Here is a 19666-nt window from a genome sequence, read left to right as displayed (position 1 = left end):
GATACTAACACAGAAGCTTCTATGCAACTGGACATGCAGGTAAGTAATCCAAACAAGACATACAAATAATCAGACAAACGTGCAGACAGGCAGGCAGGCAGGCAGGCAGGCAGGCAGGCAGGCAGGCAGGCAGGCAGGCAGGCAGGCAGGCAGGCAGACATACATACATACATACATACATACATACATTTTTTGTTTACAAGGACCCTTAGGGCCCAGGTCAGATACTGCAATCACTATCTGCAATCTAACACTGCAATCTAACACTACTGTAGCAGAAGTCACTATGATGTACTTCACTCTTGCTGTACTTGCCGTAGATACTTGCTGTAGACAGAACCTGACACTCCGGAGAGAGAGGCAATTGTATGTTAGTTCCTTGCCAAAGGGAACTTATGTATGTGGCCCTCCCGCACTCGAACTCTGACCCGAAGGTCCCGGATGTTGCCAATGTCCAAATGCACACTTTAACCAATTGAGCCACATACATACATACATACATACAGACAGACAGACAGACAGACAGACAGACAGACAGACAGACAGACAGACAGACAGACGAGCAGATAGACAGTCAACCGTCTTACAATACTAAGACTGTAGTTGCTTGATCCCATTCAGCAAGCTGCTCATGCATCTTTGAACTCTAATATAGACAAAAGTGCTTGCTGACCAGACTGGAGCATGGCTTGACATGCAGTATCCCAACTTCATAAAAATTTGCACTAGACTATAGAGATTTCATCATAGCAATTTGTCTAAGCTAGTTAGCTATGTTTACGACATACCCTATGGCTTGTGTACAAGGCAATTAATTAATTTATAACCAAGACTTTTACTATTTGCAAGCCTAGTAAAAGACTTATTTATAGTATTAAAGTCACATGAGTCTAATATCAAGCATGTTTGGTATGACCTATAGTTATTCTAGAAAGCCCCAAGGTAACTGTAATGTCTCGAGCTATAGGTCACGATCACGACCAAGCATTTGATGTTTGATGCCTATGACGTCGTTTCTCTATCTTCAATGGCTCCATCACTCTCAACAATGTTGTACGTGGTAGCATCCACGGTAACTAGTTAGACACAATATAATTCCAAATTGCATGCAGGACCCACTGATTTCGAAAACAACCTGAGACAAGTACCGTATTTTAATAATTATAATGATTTAGACCAAGCATACACACACACACACACACACACACACACACACACACACACACACACACACACACACACACACACACACACACACACACACACACACACACACATGCACAAAGAGCTAGTTTATACACAATGTCTAGAAGACCTATGGGAACTTCCTGAACTAGGGAAGCAACATAAGAAGTGCCGCAACTACTGGGAGACCGGTTACGTATTACCATGCATGTATAATACACTCATATTTGACAACAGCTCTCGTTACAATTTATTAAGAATACGACGATCTGGCTAAATATCGACAACCGTGAACGACATGTTTGAGATCGTTCTTAATTATTTGATAGTAGGAATATTGTGCGGATGTTTGTCATCCAGTAGCTGCATAACTAGACTAACCTTACTGCTTAATTCAGATGTATACCATAAAAGGAAATCTCCATGTATTCCTGGTTTTCGTGTGTGTCCCGTCCCACATAGGCTCGACTGTCCAGCCGGTCATCTCCTCCCAGCGGCGAAGAAAGACCGGCTGGAGACATTCGCCACAAAAAAGGAACCGTCTCCCTGCAAAGAACAGAAAGGAAACTAAAGAGAAACAATTTCTCTTCTTGAGCAAAGCAGTCAACAGTTTTGAAAAATCTGCTGACATTATATTACTCTTGTAGGTTGTAAACTTTGCTTAAAGTATACGCGCCTCTTTAGAAGCTTTGAGTTAGCTCTAACTGTTCTAAAGGTTTGTTTGATTTGCGGTAAGGTGTCAGGAAACTGTGCAACAAGAAAATGCTATCAAGTTTTGTCTATTTGCATGTGTCCAATTCTGTGCAGCTACTGCATTTGTACTTCATAAAAGTTTTCTAGAGCAAACAGATGATCTACAGTTACATCAAAAGTTGCAACTTTCCAAACCAACCTAAGTCGTCTACAAGAGTCCACGTTTAGCAGCTAGTGTTAAACCAGTTAATTAATAATTATTACAATAATTATATATTTATCTATATTAGAAACCTCAGACTCTTATTACGAATACAAACATTACCGTTCCAGTATTCCTGACAAACATAAGTATTTGCTTGCCAAAACGCTTCTTTGCTTGCGTGTCATGAACCACTACTCTTATTAGAATTAAGTCCGATTCACACTACGACGCTGGGACAGCGTCCTGCGAACGTCCTGGACGCTGACAATGACGCTCACGCGAGTGTCAGCGACGACGCTGGAGCTGTACCATTCACAGCATTACGTCTGACGAGCGTCCATCGCATAAAGAACATACTGCGACAGTCGTCTGGCGCTGCAAAGTAACTACGTGTGTACAAAGTAATGGCAGCAGACATCGACGATGACGTTATCTACGCTTTCGTTGCGCTGCTGCGCCGTAGTCTCGATCAAGCGTTTTCTTTAATTTTTAGGTCCTCGTACCTTTGACTGAACTTGCCAAACGCAGGAAAACTACGCGCGCACTCAATGAAAACTGGAAACGAATCAGTGATCGATGCCATGTCAACGAATAGAATATCCCGGATACGTCCAGGGACTGACTTCGATTGGTTGAAACGGAGCACGTGATGTCATCGGACGCCGAGTCACTTCCGTCTAGGACGCTCGATTAGAACTTTTCTCTATTCCAGCGTCGTGGACGCTCGTCTAGCGTCGTGCGAACGTCGTGCCAGCGTCGCGGGACGTTGACGTGTTCACAGTGCGACGCTGACGCTCGCTCATCGCCAGCGTCCAGGACGCTCGCACGACGCTCGTGCCAGCGTCGTACTGTGAACTGGGCTTTAAAGTCTGATTCACACTAGGTGTGTTCACACCATGGTTTGCAAACCATGGTGTGCTATGTTTTGGTTTGCGTGATGCGAGGAAATCAATTAGCATAGAGTACAAACCTGCGTTCAGACTAGACTGGGTTTGATTACCTGGTTTGTCAACCTAGCACGCTATTATTGTGATTCATTGTTTGAGCAGGAATCTCTAGACATGGCGTCTGAAAACAGAGGTATAATACTCCGCATGACAGACGACACAACAGTTCCGTGCTTTGTGCTAGCACTGCGCTAGCGACGAAACCGACGTCATCTGTCATCTTGCACGCGCGAGATTCTCGCTGTTGATGCCCTGTTTCTAGCAGCATCCACCACGGTAAGACGATGATTTCCACTGCTACTCTCGTAGCTATGCGCTAGGCAGACTGCTACTCTGGTTACTAGGCGCTAAACAGCTAGAAATGTTTGATAGCTCCAAACCAGACTCAAGTAACCGCAAACCTACCTTCGCAAGTACGGTTTGCAAACCCAGCGCAAACTAGCATTCCATGGGGCAGGTACAACGTTTAACACTAACTCAATTATGATAACAAGCTCAAACCAGGTTCGCAAACCATAGTGTGAACACACCTACAGAGCACGTAACGTAACATGATGTAACGTAAGGCGACTTTACGTTACCCAAGATCATTCACACTGGCAAATTGTTTGCCGCGTAACGAACTTTCGTAACGTAACGTAAGATATTGAGATAGATTCAACTTTTCCCGGTTGACGTAGGCAATTATCCAATCATGAAACAGTGCTTGGGTGTCTCTTCTGATGATGCGAATTTTACTGCTTTAGGATATGAATACCGACGAGCGGCTTATCGACCTTGTACGCGAGTATCCGTGTTGGTACGACGTCAAAGAGCGGATTTCAAGAGCACTTTGTTAATTAAAAGCAAGCGGTTGGATGCTATTATAGTCGAAGCCTTGGAAAGGACAGGTCAATGTTTCAAATGGACGTTACACGTAGCAAACCATTAAAAGTTTAGGTTTTGTGACGGAAGCTTCTATGCGTGACGTCATGTACGGGACACTGAACGTATGCGAGAAACTCAAAGTGAATGATCTAGAAATGGAATGTTACGTTATGTTATGTTACGTAGATGGCCGTATGTTGATAAAATACGTTACGTTACGTTATGTGCTCAGTGTGGGCCAGACGTACATGCAGACGGACGGCGGAGGATGGACGGTGTTTGAACGCAGAAAGATGGATCCGGAAATAAACAAATTTTGTTAGAATATAAAAATTGAATATTCGTGACCAACGGTTTGTTGTAGTGGAGTGTCTGAAAACATAATAATTGTGCCTGCATAGTGCAGGCCTAGGGTGTTGCTTGTGCGCACGTGTCATTTCTGCGTGGGCTATCGTAGTTAGGTTGCTCTGAATGGAACCATTGTCTAGCAACCAGTGTAGACCGCATGCACAGTCGTCATCGGGTCGGTCTCGTCTGGTCTTTACCTGATATACTCGTGACAACGTGGGTGCCACTGCAGTCGCTTGCTTTGTTACATCTCTTTTACATTTTTATCACAATATACCATCAAGATTTCGTAATCTCGTGGTTTAGTGTGTGTGAGTTCGTCCCACACAGAGCGATTCCTATTTAATTGCGATCGTTCTAACAGTCACAATCGGTTTTCTTGTGTCGTCAGCGATGGTCTACTCGCTGTTTGTCTGCATTTTCTATCTTTTCGTTTCAGCCAATTCGCTAGTACATAATGCGAGGGAGAGCGACGGCAGTCACCTTCAAAAGCGTGACCTGCAGAATGCGTCTGTAGCTGAAGTCTCTCACGTGACGTCGTCTACTCTCGGTTTTTCTTCTTGTCCGCTTACTGGCAACGCAAAGCCACGCAATTGTCGTCATGCCCTACAGCTGGGTCACAGCGTGAGTGGCATCTACGAGATTGATCCACGTGACGGTTTGGGCTCATTCGACGTGTACTGCGACATGGAGACGGACGGTGGAGGATGGACGGTATTTCAACGCAGAAAAGATGGATCAGAAAATTTTAATCGCAAGTGGAACGACTACGTGCAGGGATTCGGACATCTATATGGTGAATTTTGGCTTGGACTAGACAAAATCCACCGTCTGGCGACTAGTGTTGATTTGAGGATTGATCTGATGGCATTTGATGGTGAAACAGCCTACGCTCAGTATGAGTACTTTACAATAGGAGATAGTAGGTCATCCTACGTGCTGTATTTTGGACAGTACAATGGAAATGCTGGAGACTCTCTTGGACATCACAGAGGGATGAAGTTCAGCACATCTGACAAAGACAATGACGTGCACAGTAGTAGCCACTGTGCTGCTGGTCATAAAGGCGCTTGGTGGTACGGTGCATGTTCCCAATCTAATCTCAACAGTCTATACAAATTTGGTGGCACAGGATGGACACACGTAGTCTGGAGTAGTTTCAAGGAAACTGCCTCTCTACAAAGGGCAGAAATGAAACTACAGTGAAACAATTTTTGGCTTGACCAGCAGTACTGTACAACATAATCCCTTGTTTTGTCAGTCTTTTCAAATGTATTGCATGTCTAAGCTGAATGACAAGCTTTTGTATGCAACGAGTAAATGTTACCCTCTTACTCCCACATAAAGTCTCACTCCACGATGCTGTTAGAGACTCATCACACAGTTCACACACACACACACACACACACACACACACACACACACACACACACACACACACACACACACACACACACACACACACACACACACAGCTTTACCTACATACATAGTAACGGTTTCAAATTCATATCCTTTACAAAAGATTTAGGTACAGACCCAGTCATCAAGAAGAACATCTGTACATAAAGCAACTACATTTTTGTCCCACTACCGGCATCATCATCTGAGCCCACCAAAGCCCTAACCGTCTCACTAAGACCAGATTTCATGTCATGGTCCTCTTCCTTGTCGCCATTAGTCAGATAAATGTATCAGGAGAGTGATGTTAAGGTGTATATCGACTTTCGAATTCGTTGTGACTGCATGTCTCTTAGGTCGCATTCAGAGAATCAATTTCCTGTCCACTACCATTCCCCTCAGGCTCTTGAAGGCTCGAGTGTCTGTGAAACCCTTACGTTTTGGTGATCATTCGATTCAATTACATTATTAATTTTAATTGTGAGTGCTTCTTCTAGCTGTTGCGACGAGTCGAAATTTGTGCTGTGGAGTTTCATTTAATGAGACATGAGATGGAGTATCTCCATTCACCGACGTCACAGCTTCCATCTGTGATTCCCTATAGTGTTATCCGTATCGACCACCGACTCCGTCTTCTTCAGCTTCAACTTCAGCTGTTTCACTGCCTTCATCTGTGACTTGACTTTGGTTCTTTCTATAGACGATTTCTCTTCAATAGAACCGTCTATAGTAGGCACCCTGTCATTGTTGATTAGCTGCTATCGGCTTTTGTTCTTTCTTCTAGATCATTTACTGTCAGTAAACCATCATCTGATACTGGCACAATAGAACTTTATCTATCTAGTGTACATCTTCTTCATTATCAGATTCGGTCTGTTTGACATTGTCATAAACACCATGTCACTCTCTGCATTAATAACTTCAGTCTTTTCATGTTCGACTTCTGGACTCACATCCTCTTCTACTAGCTATACGCACGCACACACACACACACACACACACACACACACACACACACACACACACACAGAGCTGCTCTTCTACTTGATGGGTGTGAGTTGTAATGCTGATTTAAAATTTTGACACAGGGAAAAAACAAACAAAGACCATAAATGTTATTATCACAGCCTATACTCCAAGAACTCATCTACGTGATCGATATCTGTGTTCTAGACGTCGACATCGCAACTGCGTGGCTACAAGAAACGTGTACCAGGTAAGTATAATATCGTACATTCATACTTTACAACAACTGTATCTTCGCGGTGCTTCTTGCTAGAATATTAATCAACGTCTGCTCTATCGGACAACGGAGCTTGAGCTTCAGCCATTAAATATTGATTTCAATTATCAAATTTGTGATGACAACAGATGATTCATGCTGAATATTCCAATGCAGAAAAATAAATGCAATGGCAGAAGACGTACAAGAAGCAACTATCAGTATGTAGAGGGCTTCGATTATCTTCTATACAGTGTTGCTAATTTTAGTCTATTTTAGTCACTTAGTCACGTGTATCTGAGTAAGTATATGTACCGGTCCTAGAAACGCTATCTGTATGTACTCGCAGTCAGAATGCCCCCTCACAACCATTATTCTTATCCTAATACAATTTCATTTATAAAGCACAAGATCAATTAATTAACTAACATACGTAGACTTTAACATAACCTGGAACAATGCATGCAGCTTCAACTAGAGACAAGAGAATCATAGGGTACGTCACCTATTAATTAACATGTGAAACAGTCTCAACTACAGGCCTGCGGGCTGGGGGTTTAGGGGTTTCCCCGCCGCACGCTGAGAAAGATACGCTTCTTCAATGGACTTAGTTTCTACTCAGGAATCGCGCCTACATCACAGGCGTATAGATTTAGATTCTCTTAATATTATACAACCTCATCCTACATGTCCCACTTAATCACTAGCACTATTGTAATGTTAGGAGTATATGTTTCAATTGGATTACCGCCGGGACAACCAATAGCGTAATTTCGTTGCTTTACGAACACTCTTGTATGTCTTACCAGTATTACAAAATTGTGATCATTTAGGCGATGATGTCAACAACAACTTAATTAATGGCACAGATTTGAGGCATAATGTACATCGACATATATACATACATACATAGACTACTTGCATACATACATTTTTTCTGTTTAATTAAAAAGTCCATAAGACTCAGTGACAAAACGGATTACATTGAAACTAGTATACTACAATTTTCGTTACACTAATCGTAACTGATAAATATATGTTGCCACTATTGCTTGAGACCGCGGTGTCTGTCTCTTCGTGTAGTAAGTTGTTAGCAGCACACTGACGTAGACCTTTTCTCTTCGGCTTTTTGCTAGCAAAAGTTGCTTTAAAATGTTGCTATTTCTTGATATTCTTACCCCATGTTGACAGAGATTTTTGTGTAATTCGTAGAGTATCCTGCATTTGCAACAGTCGGTACGTGAATCATGGTCAAATGTATGTTTTTGCGTGTTGCAGGCCAAACACACCTCATCGTCACTTAGAATACAGATAAACAGCTTGTGCTGTGTTGGCAATATCTTATGGTACATTTTCCGGAATATGTCTTTTTGATATGATGTCATTGAATGCACTGATGGAATCGACAAGAGTTCTTTCCATTGCATCTCCGAAATTGACATAAGAGCATTCCACCTCTCATAACCAAGGGACTTTCTGTAAACGAGGCTTTGAAATGTTCATAAGCTATCTTCGTTGAGACATCTTGTATTGGAGTAGAACGTTCTCTATTCATAAATGAGTGTAGCTCCCGCATCAATTTGAAAACAGCATGGTGCTTTTGGCAGTGACCGCTAGTGCTGAGGAATGGCTCTGTCTGAAGCTGAATATACTGAATAAGACACCCTATTTGATGGTGGTCTCGGTTTACTGTAAAAGTCATGTACTGTTATGTATCCGGACCTTTTCATTAACGGATAGTACAGGGACCGATTATGTTCATCTGTAATAAGAGCATTGCAGTAGTAGAGTGAAGAGTTCTCAAATACCGTTTCTAAAAATACCTTATTGTATTGCAGAGATTTACAAAAAAATCCTTCTCCCTCGCTTGGGATTGCGTGCAAACAATGATAGTTAAATATGTTGTGGTCTTTATAACTTCCCTCGTCGAGGGCGCGCACTTCCCTAGGTGCCCAAGACGGAGGAAGACACTAGAGTCTAGTAGAGACCATGATGAGCGCCCTATTAGACACATAGCATCTATCGTATATAGCCACAGAATCGTGTGGTGTGCTCTATAGAGGAAAATTGCGCCATATTAGACAAATAGCTCCTAAGCATATAGCCACAGAATTGTGTGCCTCAGCTGTAGAGAAAAAATAAGAAAGTTGCGCCCTATTAGACAAATAACTCCTACAGTATATAACCACAGAATCGCGTGGGGTTCTCTATTGAGGAAAGTTGCACCCTATTAGACAAATAACTTCTACAGTATATAGCCACAGAATCGTGTTGAGAGCTCTATAGAGAGCAGATGGGCCCTACTAGACAAATAACTCCAACACTATATATCCACAGAATCGCGTGGTGTGCTCTACAGAGAAAAGTTGCGTTCTATTAGACAAACAGCTCTAACTGTATATAGCCACAGAATTGTGTGCCTCAGTTGTAGAGGAAAATTACGCTCTGTTAAAGAAATTTAATCTACAGTAAATAACTGCAGAATTGTCTGTACCATGAATCACCGATTCAATACAAACGGAGGTCTAACCCCCAAACTCGTTGTTTTAACAACGAAAGTTCTCCGGCAGCAGGCCATGAACGTCGGGGTCTCAAGTAATACTCTCACCTACGTAAAGCAGATCTCATAGCTTGTATCTCTGAAGCCCGAAATTCAGGAGGTCTAACCACCAGACCCGTTGTTTTGACAACGATCAATGTCCTGCGACAGCAGGCCAAGAACATCGGACTCAAGGAATACTCTCGCCTACAAAAATCAGAGCTTGTAAAGTTCATCTCCAAAGCCCGAAACCCAGAGATGGTGAAAAGAATACAACGTGCTACTCAAACTGGACGCTATCCAGCTCTGCGTGGTGTTGTGGACAATCCGGAGCAATATCGTGCTGAACTACAAAAAATTCGCGAAGGAGCTGACACTTCCCTGCGAGCCAAGAAGGTTGTGAAAGAGCTCCAAAATCCTCAGTATCGTCTAGCCACTCTCGAAAGGTTTTGAAGTAAGATGTTTTGTGAACCCCTGGCTACACGCATCGTGAAGGAAGGAGACGCCGTACTTGGAAGCAGGACAGCGAACAGGAAAGGACGATCAAAGGACGTAGGGTGCTGACATTCACATTCCGTCGTGAAGTAGGAAGTGCCCTAGCCGACAGGATAATTGAAAAGTTGGCAGACCGCGTACAAACGTCATTCTTTCTACCTTAGGTATCGCTACACCTACAAGATCAGAAATATCGAGACCGGGGAAATGAGGAATTTCAGCACACACGTAGCAAAAAGTACGTGCTAAAACACGTGGAGTACGCGCGAGGAGAGGACTGGGTACGAGTATATTCTTACGTTACGTTACGCAAATCAATACGGTACAGTACGGCTAGCCTCGTACCCAGGCCCTCTTGCGCGGCTGGGTACGAGGCTACAGTACGACTAGCCTCGCGTAGCCAGGCCATCTCCGTCTACTCCGGCAAGACATAGTCTGGGGAAACGCCTATACAATTCTTGTTCAGCGCTCCCCACAAATCATGGGGCTAGAAACGTCTTTATGAATAGTAGAAGGTCTAAGTAAGTGTCGCGCAATCGCATTCCGCTCAATTCGCTTGTGTTGATTATGGTCATGTTTGTTTAGATAATTTTTTAGATAGCACTAATTAGATATTTTTTCTCCGACCTGTAGACCTTGAACTACTGTCTTGTTGCAGGAGGGACGTACATTTTGTTGCTAAATTGTTCGTGAGGCTGTGCTTCTTCACCGATTGACGTCTGATTTCTATATCTATTGTTGTGATCTTAGAAAAAATAAATGCGATCGTAAAAGAAGCACACGAAGCGCCTATGAAGATGAAAGGCTTTGAACATCTTAATGTTGCTACTATAGTCTATTTTTAGTCACTATGTTCCGTCTGTCAGTGTACCTAGCTATATAACTCTGCCGGTCCTAGAGAAAACGTTATCTGCATGTACAGAATGGCCCCTCACAGTCATTGTTCTTATCCAGGGGCGGATACAGGATTTAGAAATGGGGGTGCACCACATTGGGAATCGATTGTAATAGGCGATATTTGGGATTTCTTCTAGGGATGATTTCCGTTCCTTCTCTAACTAGTCACTTTGGTTAACATCTATTAGCAAATGTACTGACTCTGAGACACCAATTACTCCAACTTAGCAAATCGATTGACGTGTTTGCTGTTGATCTTTTTGTTCTAGACGTTCTACGCTTTAGCTTACCTACTTTAATTTGATTGATTTGCTGTAGAGATCGACAACAAGCCGTGCAGCAATGAAATCGATTTCTTCACCGTAAGTGTGTACCATGCAGTGGCGAATCCAAAGTTTCTGAAAAGGGTAGGCTAGGCTCACTTTAGGGTCTAGACAATGTGACATCACAAAAAATATCATTCGAATCTGTTAACTTAATTACTAATGACAGAATTAACAAATGCCGCTGAATGTACATCACCAGTTGTATGCAATGTTCTACACAATCCGCTTCTGCGCATGCCCAAATACTCACGGTGTGCACTATACTTCCGGTCTCAAAAGGGGCAGGCGCGCGCCTGTTGCTCCACCATCTAGATCCGTCATTGTGTAACAATGCAAAGATTACTACAATAGACAAAATATTCAAAAACTGTAAATTGCAATGGCCACTGAAGCACGTACTGTGCATGTGTGTGTGCAAGAACACGGAAACACGTACACGCGTAGCTTTCAATTAGAAGCAACTTGTGGCGAAGCCATAATAATACTAATTAACCCACTGCAACATCTATATATATATATATACATATATAGGTTGCTAAAACCCCGTGCCTCTCCAGTAGTCTGAACGTCCGGCGATAGTACAGTAATGCCTAGCTAGATATGCATGTGTACGTGCTATTAGTAAAGTTCACGACTATACATGCAGTCTGCAGACGTAGCAGGCACAATCAATTAATACGTTTTTGAACACTCCATTATCTACAAAAAAACCTTGATCACAAGTATTCAATGTTGTATCCTAATAGGTAGACTCGAGCCAGTCTTTCCCCGCCCCGCCGTTCCACGGATTGTTACTCTGAGTGGGGAATCAATGACGAAGGCGTTTGATGTTCAATCGTAAGAGTGCATTTACTCTACGTGGCGAGCGTCACCCTCTCTGCCATCTACCACCACATCGGAAGTTCTACAGACAACAAAACAATTGAGGTATCACAAAACTAGTCTCGCCTACATCCTTTCCGCTTACATCCTGTCTGGTGATGGCGGGAAAGGTGACGCTCGCCACGTATACTCTAGGAGCACAAGTTTTATAGGCCGGATTGACATCAAACAAATATAAAACTTAATAATAGTTTAGCACATATCCTATATTACACTGTGACCGGCTCTTTATCATTGTTGTCTAGAGTACAGTACATGGAGTACGTGTCCGAGAACATTATGCCCGCATGCATGGTACGTATGACGGGGGTGTTTCTCGTGCGCACTTGTCATTTCCGCGTCGGTTATCGTACTTAGGCGGCTCTGAAGGGAACCATTGTCTAGCGACCAGTGTCATTGGGTCGGTCTCGTCTGGTGTTTATCTGATATACTCGTGACAATGTGGGTGCCACTGCAGGCGCTTGCTTTGTTACATCTCTTTACATTTCTATCACACTATACCATCAAGATTTCGTATTCTTGTGGTTTAGTGTGTGAGAGTTCGTCCCACACAAAGCAATTCCTATTTAATTGCGATCGTTCTAACAGTCATGCACAATCGGTTTACTTGTGTCATCAGCGATGGTTTACTCGCTGTTTGTCTGCATTTTCTGTCTTTTCGTTTCAGCCAATTCGCTAGTACATAATGCGAGGGAGAGCGACGGCAGTCATCTTCAAAAGCGTGACGTGCAGAATGCGTCTGTAGCTGAAGTCTCTTGCGTGACGCCGTCTACTCTCGGGTTTTCGTCTTGTCCGCTTACTGACAACGCAAAGCCACGCAACTGTCGTCATGCCCTACAGCTGGGTCACAACGTGAGTGGCATCTACGAGATTGATCCACGTGACGGTTTGGGCTCATTCGACGTGTACTGCGACATGCAGACGGACGGCGGAGGATGGACGGTATTTCAACGCAGAAAAGATGGATCCGAAAATTTTAATCGCAACTGGAACGACTGCGTAAAAGGATTCGGACATCTGTATGGTGAATTTTGGCTTGGACTAGACAAAATCCACCGACTGGCGACTAGTGTTGATCTAAGGATTGATCTGATGGCATTTAATGGTGAAACAGCCTACGCTCAGTATGAGTACTTTACAATAGGAGATAGTAGGTCATCTTACGTGCTGTATTTTGGACAGTACAGTGGAAATGCTGGAGACTCTCTTACATATAGCAGAGGAATGAAGTTTACCACATCTGACAAAGACAATGACTTGTCCAGTAGTAACTGTGCAGCTTCTCATAAAGGCCCATGGTGGTACAAGGGATGTTCCCTTTCTTTTCTCAACAGTCTATACAAATTTGGTGGCAGAGGATGGAAACACGTAGTCTGGAGCAGTTTCAAGGGACCTGCCTCTCTACAAAGGGTAGAAATGAAACTAAAGTGAAGCAAGTTGCTGTTTTGACCAGCAGTACTGTACCCATGATCACTTTTTGTGTTAGTCTTTGCAAATGTATTGCATGCATGTCTAAGTTGAATGAGAAAGCGCTTGTGTGCTCCATGATGCTGCTATAGAGATGGTCACAGCTAGTACAGACACGCGGACATACCTACACATGCAGAAACGGCTTCAAATTCATAACCTTCGCAAAAAATATTTAGGCACAGTACACGCAAACTCAGGCATCAGGTAAGTCCAAGAACTTCCGATGTCTAGAGCTAGTATACGTCTAGATGACGAAGAAGGTAACACTCGCCACATGTACAGTATACATTTACTCAAACTTTTAGAAAACTTAATAGGTTAGCACATATCCTAGCTGCATCATGTACACGGTTTGTTGTCAGTGGAGTGCCTGCATGTGCATTGGTGGCATGGGTGTTGCTCGTGCATGCGTACGTGTCATTTTGAATTCTGCGTTAGGTTGCTCTGAAGTGAACCATGCATTGTCTAGCGACCATTGTGGACTAGTCTCGCGTAAGCAGATCCTCCCGCCTACATCTTTTCAGTGGGTAGCGTCTGCCTACGCGAGACTAATGGACCGCATTACCATACACAGTCGTTACATCGGGTCGGTCTCGTCCTGGCGTGCTATCAATGTCAAAATTACGCCGCTAGTATACTCAATGAGGTCGGTCGACTAGGATGCGCCATGTCGTCGGCTCATTGATGTTGGTGCCTAGTCGTACGTACACTTCTGAGATGTCGGTCGCTGTACACTCAATGAGGTCGGTCTGTTTCACTCATCACAATTCGGTGGATGTCTAGATGTATCTATGTGCATGTCACTGCAGTCGCTTGCTTTGTTTTAAATCTCTTTTATATTGCCATCACAATACACCTTCAAGATTGCGTATATTCGTGGTTTAGTGTGTGAGTTCGTCCTACACAGAGCGATTCCTCTAGAATCAGCCAATTCGCTAGTACTAAATGATGCGAGAGGGAGCGGCAGCAGTCACCTCCAGAAACGTGACGTGCAGAATGAGTCTGTAGCTGAAGTCTCTCACGTCACGTCGTCTACTCTCAAGCTTTCTTGTCCGCTTACTGACAACGCAAAGCCATGCAACTGTCTTTATGCCCTACAGTGGGTTACAGCGTGAGTGGCATCCACAAGATTGATCCACGTGACGGTTTGGGTTCATTCGACGTGTACTGCGACATGTAGACGGAAGGCGGAGGATGGGCGGTATTTCAACGCAGAATAGATGGATCTGAAAATTTTTTTATCACAACTGGAAGACTACGTGCAGGGATTCGGAAAGCTTTATGGTAAATTTGGGCTTGGACCAGACAAAATCCACCGTCTGGCGACTAGTGTCGATCTGAGGATTGATCTGATGGCATTTTATGGTTAGAAAGCTTACGCCCAGTATGAGTACTTTAAAATAGGAGATAGTAGGTCATCATACGCGCTGTATTTTGACAGTACAGTGGAAATGCTGGAGACGCTCACAGAGGAAAGAAGGTCACCACAACTGCATGATAAAGACAATAATGACTTGGACGATCGTAAATTGAGTAATAATAATAATAAACCCGGATATTGATGGAAGATGGACGTCTAGCTGTATCGCTCGTCTCAGAGCTAGCTGAGGAGCGCGTTCCTTGTCGGGAAACCAGGACAGAGCTCGAAGAGTCGGCATCTGGAATCACTGGACCTGTTCGGAAGACCAGGAATAGTTCTGGGCGTAGGGCGACTGGTCGAACCGTCTCTCGTGCGGCGTCTGATTTGAATTTGGCTTCAAATCCCGCTGACGAGACTACTGTGATGCCCACCGTTCCTAGCGAATCTTGTGTTTCGGCTAACAAGAACGGCAATGCAACAAGACGAAGGAAATGGACGCGACAATTTAACTGAATAGGGAAGTGATGTTTTGTTATTACCACGTGCTGTTGTCATGCAAGTTCTCTGCTTTCAGAAAACCCATGCATCAGCTGTGGTGTGAACAAAATCCTTCTCTGACTGACGTCTCTGAGCAGCGTTTGGCAAACCAGAAGCGATATCTCTTAATTTCTGGAAGTCTGACAGAATCAAAGTTGGAGGAGATTAAACGCGAGGCGCACAGGATGGAAAGCCCGTCTCAGGTTTGTTATCTGTTACGACTGATGTTTGTCCTGGTGTGCAGATGTCGGCGTTGGATGTGGTTTCTGCTCTATCAGCTGATAGCTCAGTTGTCACGCCTTTGCTTGACAATGTGTCACCTTGCATGGCTTCAGTCAGGATGGCGTCTGCTGCACGTGGTGGGAAACCTGTCGTGTCAATGATGCAAGAGGATCATGAGTTTGCTAATCACTTGGAAGATGGCTCCCTTGTTCAGTCAGTCACTGTTTTCTCTAAGGACTGCTCATCTGCAAGAGATAGTGGTGATATCCTATCCGTAGATGACACTTTGGATTCAGTTCAGTGCAGTGCTGTTGGGAAATCACCATCCCCTTGTGACTCTGTGAGCTCTGATCTGATGACTACACATCCTAGTATAGCTTCTCGGCTAGAAAGGATGGAAACTCCTTCATCTCAACTCAGTCCAGACTGCTGCCAAACGGAGGATGGTCTTTCGCTTGATTGTGATGCTGTTGTGGACCTTGTACTTCGTCGAGAGTTTCTTGAGGCGTTGCAGAAAGTCAGGCAAATTCCTATCTGTGAGAGACAATGCCTTCCAAGGATCTTTGTGAACAGCGGAACCCTGAAGCTTATTGGTGATCTTAACACGATCATCAGTTCGTTGAAGGATGAACCAGATATGAGTGAAATCAGTTACCTGGTATACTCTGCTGCTTCGCTAGTGTCCAAAAGGCGGGGCTTAAAGACGACGAAGTCAACCAATTCTCAAACACCGACATGGAGACGAAGGCTGGATATGGATATTCTCACACTTCGACGTGCGATCTCACTGTTGCTGGAGGTTAGAAAGGGTTCATCGGGCATTCGTATGTTACATGAACTCCGACGTCTTCGGCATCGGTTGGACATTTCCTGTTCGGAGAGTTGTGAGGTCTCCATCAATCGATTGAAAATGGAACTTAAGTCCAAGGTCGAGCGGACCAGGAGGCTGGAGAAGAATCGTAAGAGACTTCGCCAGAATGGTTTGTTTCAACGAGATGCTGGACGGTTTTACAGAGAGCTGGATAAGCAGACTATCCAGGTCACTTCCCCGCCATCCGAGTCTGAGATCGAACAGTATTGGGGTGGTATCCTAGAAACTGAGGTACATCACTATGAGTCTGCCTTCTGGCTGAGACGTCAAATCGATGGCGACACGCACCGGAAAGATGAGCAGCAGTGGTTACCTATCTCAGACAATGAGGTCACATCGTGTCTCAAAAGGATGGGGAACTGGAAGTCTCCTGGTCCAGACAAGGTTTATGGTTTCTGAGTCAAGCGTATCACGTGTCTTCACACTTATCTGACTCGTAACTACAACCTGCTGGTTCAGAATCCATACTCTGTACCCGACTGGTTGTCTCAAGGAATAACTACTCTGATTCCTAAGAATGACAAGACTGACCAGGCCAAAAATTACCGGCCTATCACGTGTCTGTCTGTCTTCTATAAGACCGTCACCTCAGTCATCAGGCAGAGGATTGCAGGGCATTTGGATCAGAGAAACCTCATGGCTCCGGAGCAGAAGGGTTGTCGACAGGAATCTTTTGGTGCAAAGGATCAGCTGTTGATCAACAAGCTGCTTACCGAAGACTGTAGGACCAGGTACAAGAGCTTGAGCATGGCTTGGGTGGACTACCAGAAAGCCTATGACAGCGTGCCACACAGTTGGTTGCTCCAATGCCTTCAGCTGCATAAGATCAGTCCAGTCTTGTGCGAGTTCCTGTCACGTGTGATGAAGAGTTGGAGGACATCGATGGTGCTTTCTTGCGGGAATAGTACTATCAAGACAAGGCTTATGCAGATCAGGAGAGGTATTTTCCAAGGTGACTCACTTTCGCCACTTCTCTTCTGTATGGCTCTCAATCCTCTGAGCAAGGAGCTGAACAGAACCGGTTACGGCTACCGGATGACCACTGGGCATGGTGAGACTGCCAAACGTCAGCTTATCAGTCATCTACTTTACATGGATGATCTGAAGCTGTATGGCAGAAACTCTGATCAGTTGGACGGGTTGTTGCACACGGTTCGTACTTTCTCTGATGACATTCAGATGAAGTTTGGTCTGGATAAATGTGCTGTTGCACACTTTGTCAACGGCAGGCTATCTGGACACAACTCTGGAGTGACGGTAGGAAAAACGGACACCATCAACTGTCTGGAACCGGATCAAGTCTACAAGTACTTGGGTGTAGATGAGAGTAACGGTATTCAGCACAGCACGATGAGGGAGAGACTCCGTCGTGAGTACTTGCGTAGAGTGAAGGTGGTTCTCCGGACTGAGTTGTATGGTCGGAACAAGATTCTAGCCATCAATGGGTTTGCACTACCGGTTCTCACTTACGGTTTTGGCGTCATTCATTGGTGGTGCACGGACCTGCAGCAGCTCGATCGACGGACCAGAAAGCTCCTCTCTATGCACGCTGTCCACCATCCTGCTGCAGACGTTGACCGACTGTACGCTCCTTGCAGTGATGGGGGTAGGGGTTACAACAGATTGAGTCGACATATCAATCTTGTATTGTGAGGCTGAACTGTTACCTTGCTGACAGTTCTGATCCTTTCATGCAGATGATACGAGAGTGTGACTCTGGAAAATCTTCACACTCGATCAAGCACATGGCTTGTCGGTTTACTGCACAGCTGCGGAGGAGTCTTGCTTCGGACAACAAGTCGCAGAGCTTACACAGGAATGCATCCATCTCGGTTGAAGGTGGCTTCGAGCAAGCGCCTAAAACAGATACGAGACATTACCGTACGTGTTGCAGTTCTCTTCGTGTGCGGTCCTGGAGCGGGAAGCCTATGCACGGGCAGTATCGTCGTCTAACTGAGCAACCGCCTGTGGACATGAAAGAGACCTACGGATGGCTAAAGGCAGCGAATCTTTTTGCTGCAGCTGAGGGACTGGTTGTTGCTGCTCAAGACCAAGCTCTTCGGACTCGGTACTATGAGCGCAAGATTCTACATCGTGATGTCAGTCCTACTTGCCGCATGTACAGTGTAGGCCTGGAAACAGTCGACCACATTGTGGCAGGCTGTAGTGCTGTGGTACCGACGGACTACACTGATCGATACAATCAGGTGGCATCCATCATTCACTGGGATGTTCGTCGCCATTTTGGGGTTCCAGTGGAGAGCAGATGGTACCGGCATCATCCTGATAGGCTTGTGGAGACGGATGACATTACCATGATGTGGGATACCACCATCCCCACTGCCAGGAAGATCAAAGCCAATCGTTCAGGCATCTGTCTCAGAAAAAGGAAGACAAACACTTGTCTTCTTATTGATATCAGCTGTCCTGCTGATGGCAACATTGGCAAGAAACATGCTGAGAAGTTGGCGAAGTACAGCGACTTGCGAGTGGAGATAAGCCACATGTGGCATTGTCGAACACTGGTGGTTCCGGTGGTCTTGGGAGCTTTGGGCACAGTGCAGGCAGGTATTGCACGGTGGCTGGACATTATTCCAGGTCATCACAACCTGCAGCACTTACAGAAACAGTGCTTCTGGGATCTACTCGGATCCTTCGTAAAGTCATGTCTTCTTTCTAGACAGCCGTGATGGTCTAAGTACTTCTTAAGCAGGGTTTGCTTCCGGTACTTGTAATAGACTTTACAAACCAGACTGATCTGGTTGAGCACGACACACACTGTGCTGTTGATCGTGACGACGCTTGGTGGTAAAAGTACTGTTCAAATCCTAATCTCAACGGTATTTACAAATTCGGTGGCAAATTAATCCATTGAGATACGTAGTCTGATACCGTTTCGAAGCAAATGGCTTTCTGCTAAGGTCAGAAATGAAACAACTGAGTAAAGTAAAGCTATTTGTTGTCTTGACCAGCAGTACTGTACTCATCACTTTTTGTGTCAGACTTTGCAAATGTATTGGATGTCTAAGCTGAATGACAAAGTGTTTGTGTGCAACAAGTAAATGTTACCTTCTCGCTCCCACATAAAGTCTCACTCCACAATGACGTTAGAGACTCATCAGACAGTACACACAGCCTTACTTACATACATAGAAACGGTTTCAAATTCATATCCTTCACAAAAGATTTATGTACAGAC

The 19666-nt window shown here is 44.5% G+C and overlaps 2 protein-coding genes across 2 annotated transcripts; both read left to right on the top strand.

Annotated features, from left to right (window-relative positions):
- The first annotated feature begins 4604 nt into the window (after positions 1–4604).
- LOC134195639 (fibrinogen C domain-containing protein 1-like) lies at positions 4605–5566 on the top strand. The gene has a single exon (XM_062664698.1). The coding sequence runs from the start codon at positions 4639–4641 to the stop codon at positions 5449–5451; it is 813 nt and encodes a 270-aa protein (XP_062520682.1). The 5' UTR covers positions 4605–4638; the 3' UTR covers positions 5452–5566.
- A 6971-nt stretch (positions 5567–12537) lies between these two features.
- Positions 12538–13554, top strand: LOC134195849 (fibrinogen C domain-containing protein 1-like). Its single transcript, XM_062664934.1, has one exon. It carries the CDS (start codon positions 12629–12631, stop codon positions 13436–13438), a length of 810 nt encoding a protein of 269 aa, XP_062520918.1. The 5' UTR covers positions 12538–12628; the 3' UTR covers positions 13439–13554.
- The last annotated feature ends 6112 nt before the right edge of the window (positions 13555–19666 follow it).

The sequence above is a fragment of the Corticium candelabrum genome, chromosome 20 (assembly GCF_963422355.1).
Source record: "Corticium candelabrum chromosome 20, ooCorCand1.1, whole genome shotgun sequence".
Taxonomy (NCBI): Eukaryota; Metazoa; Porifera; class Homoscleromorpha; order Homosclerophorida; family Plakinidae; genus Corticium; species Corticium candelabrum.
Note: the sequence above shows the minus strand (reverse complement) of the source record. Positions and strands in the feature narration are given on the sequence as shown.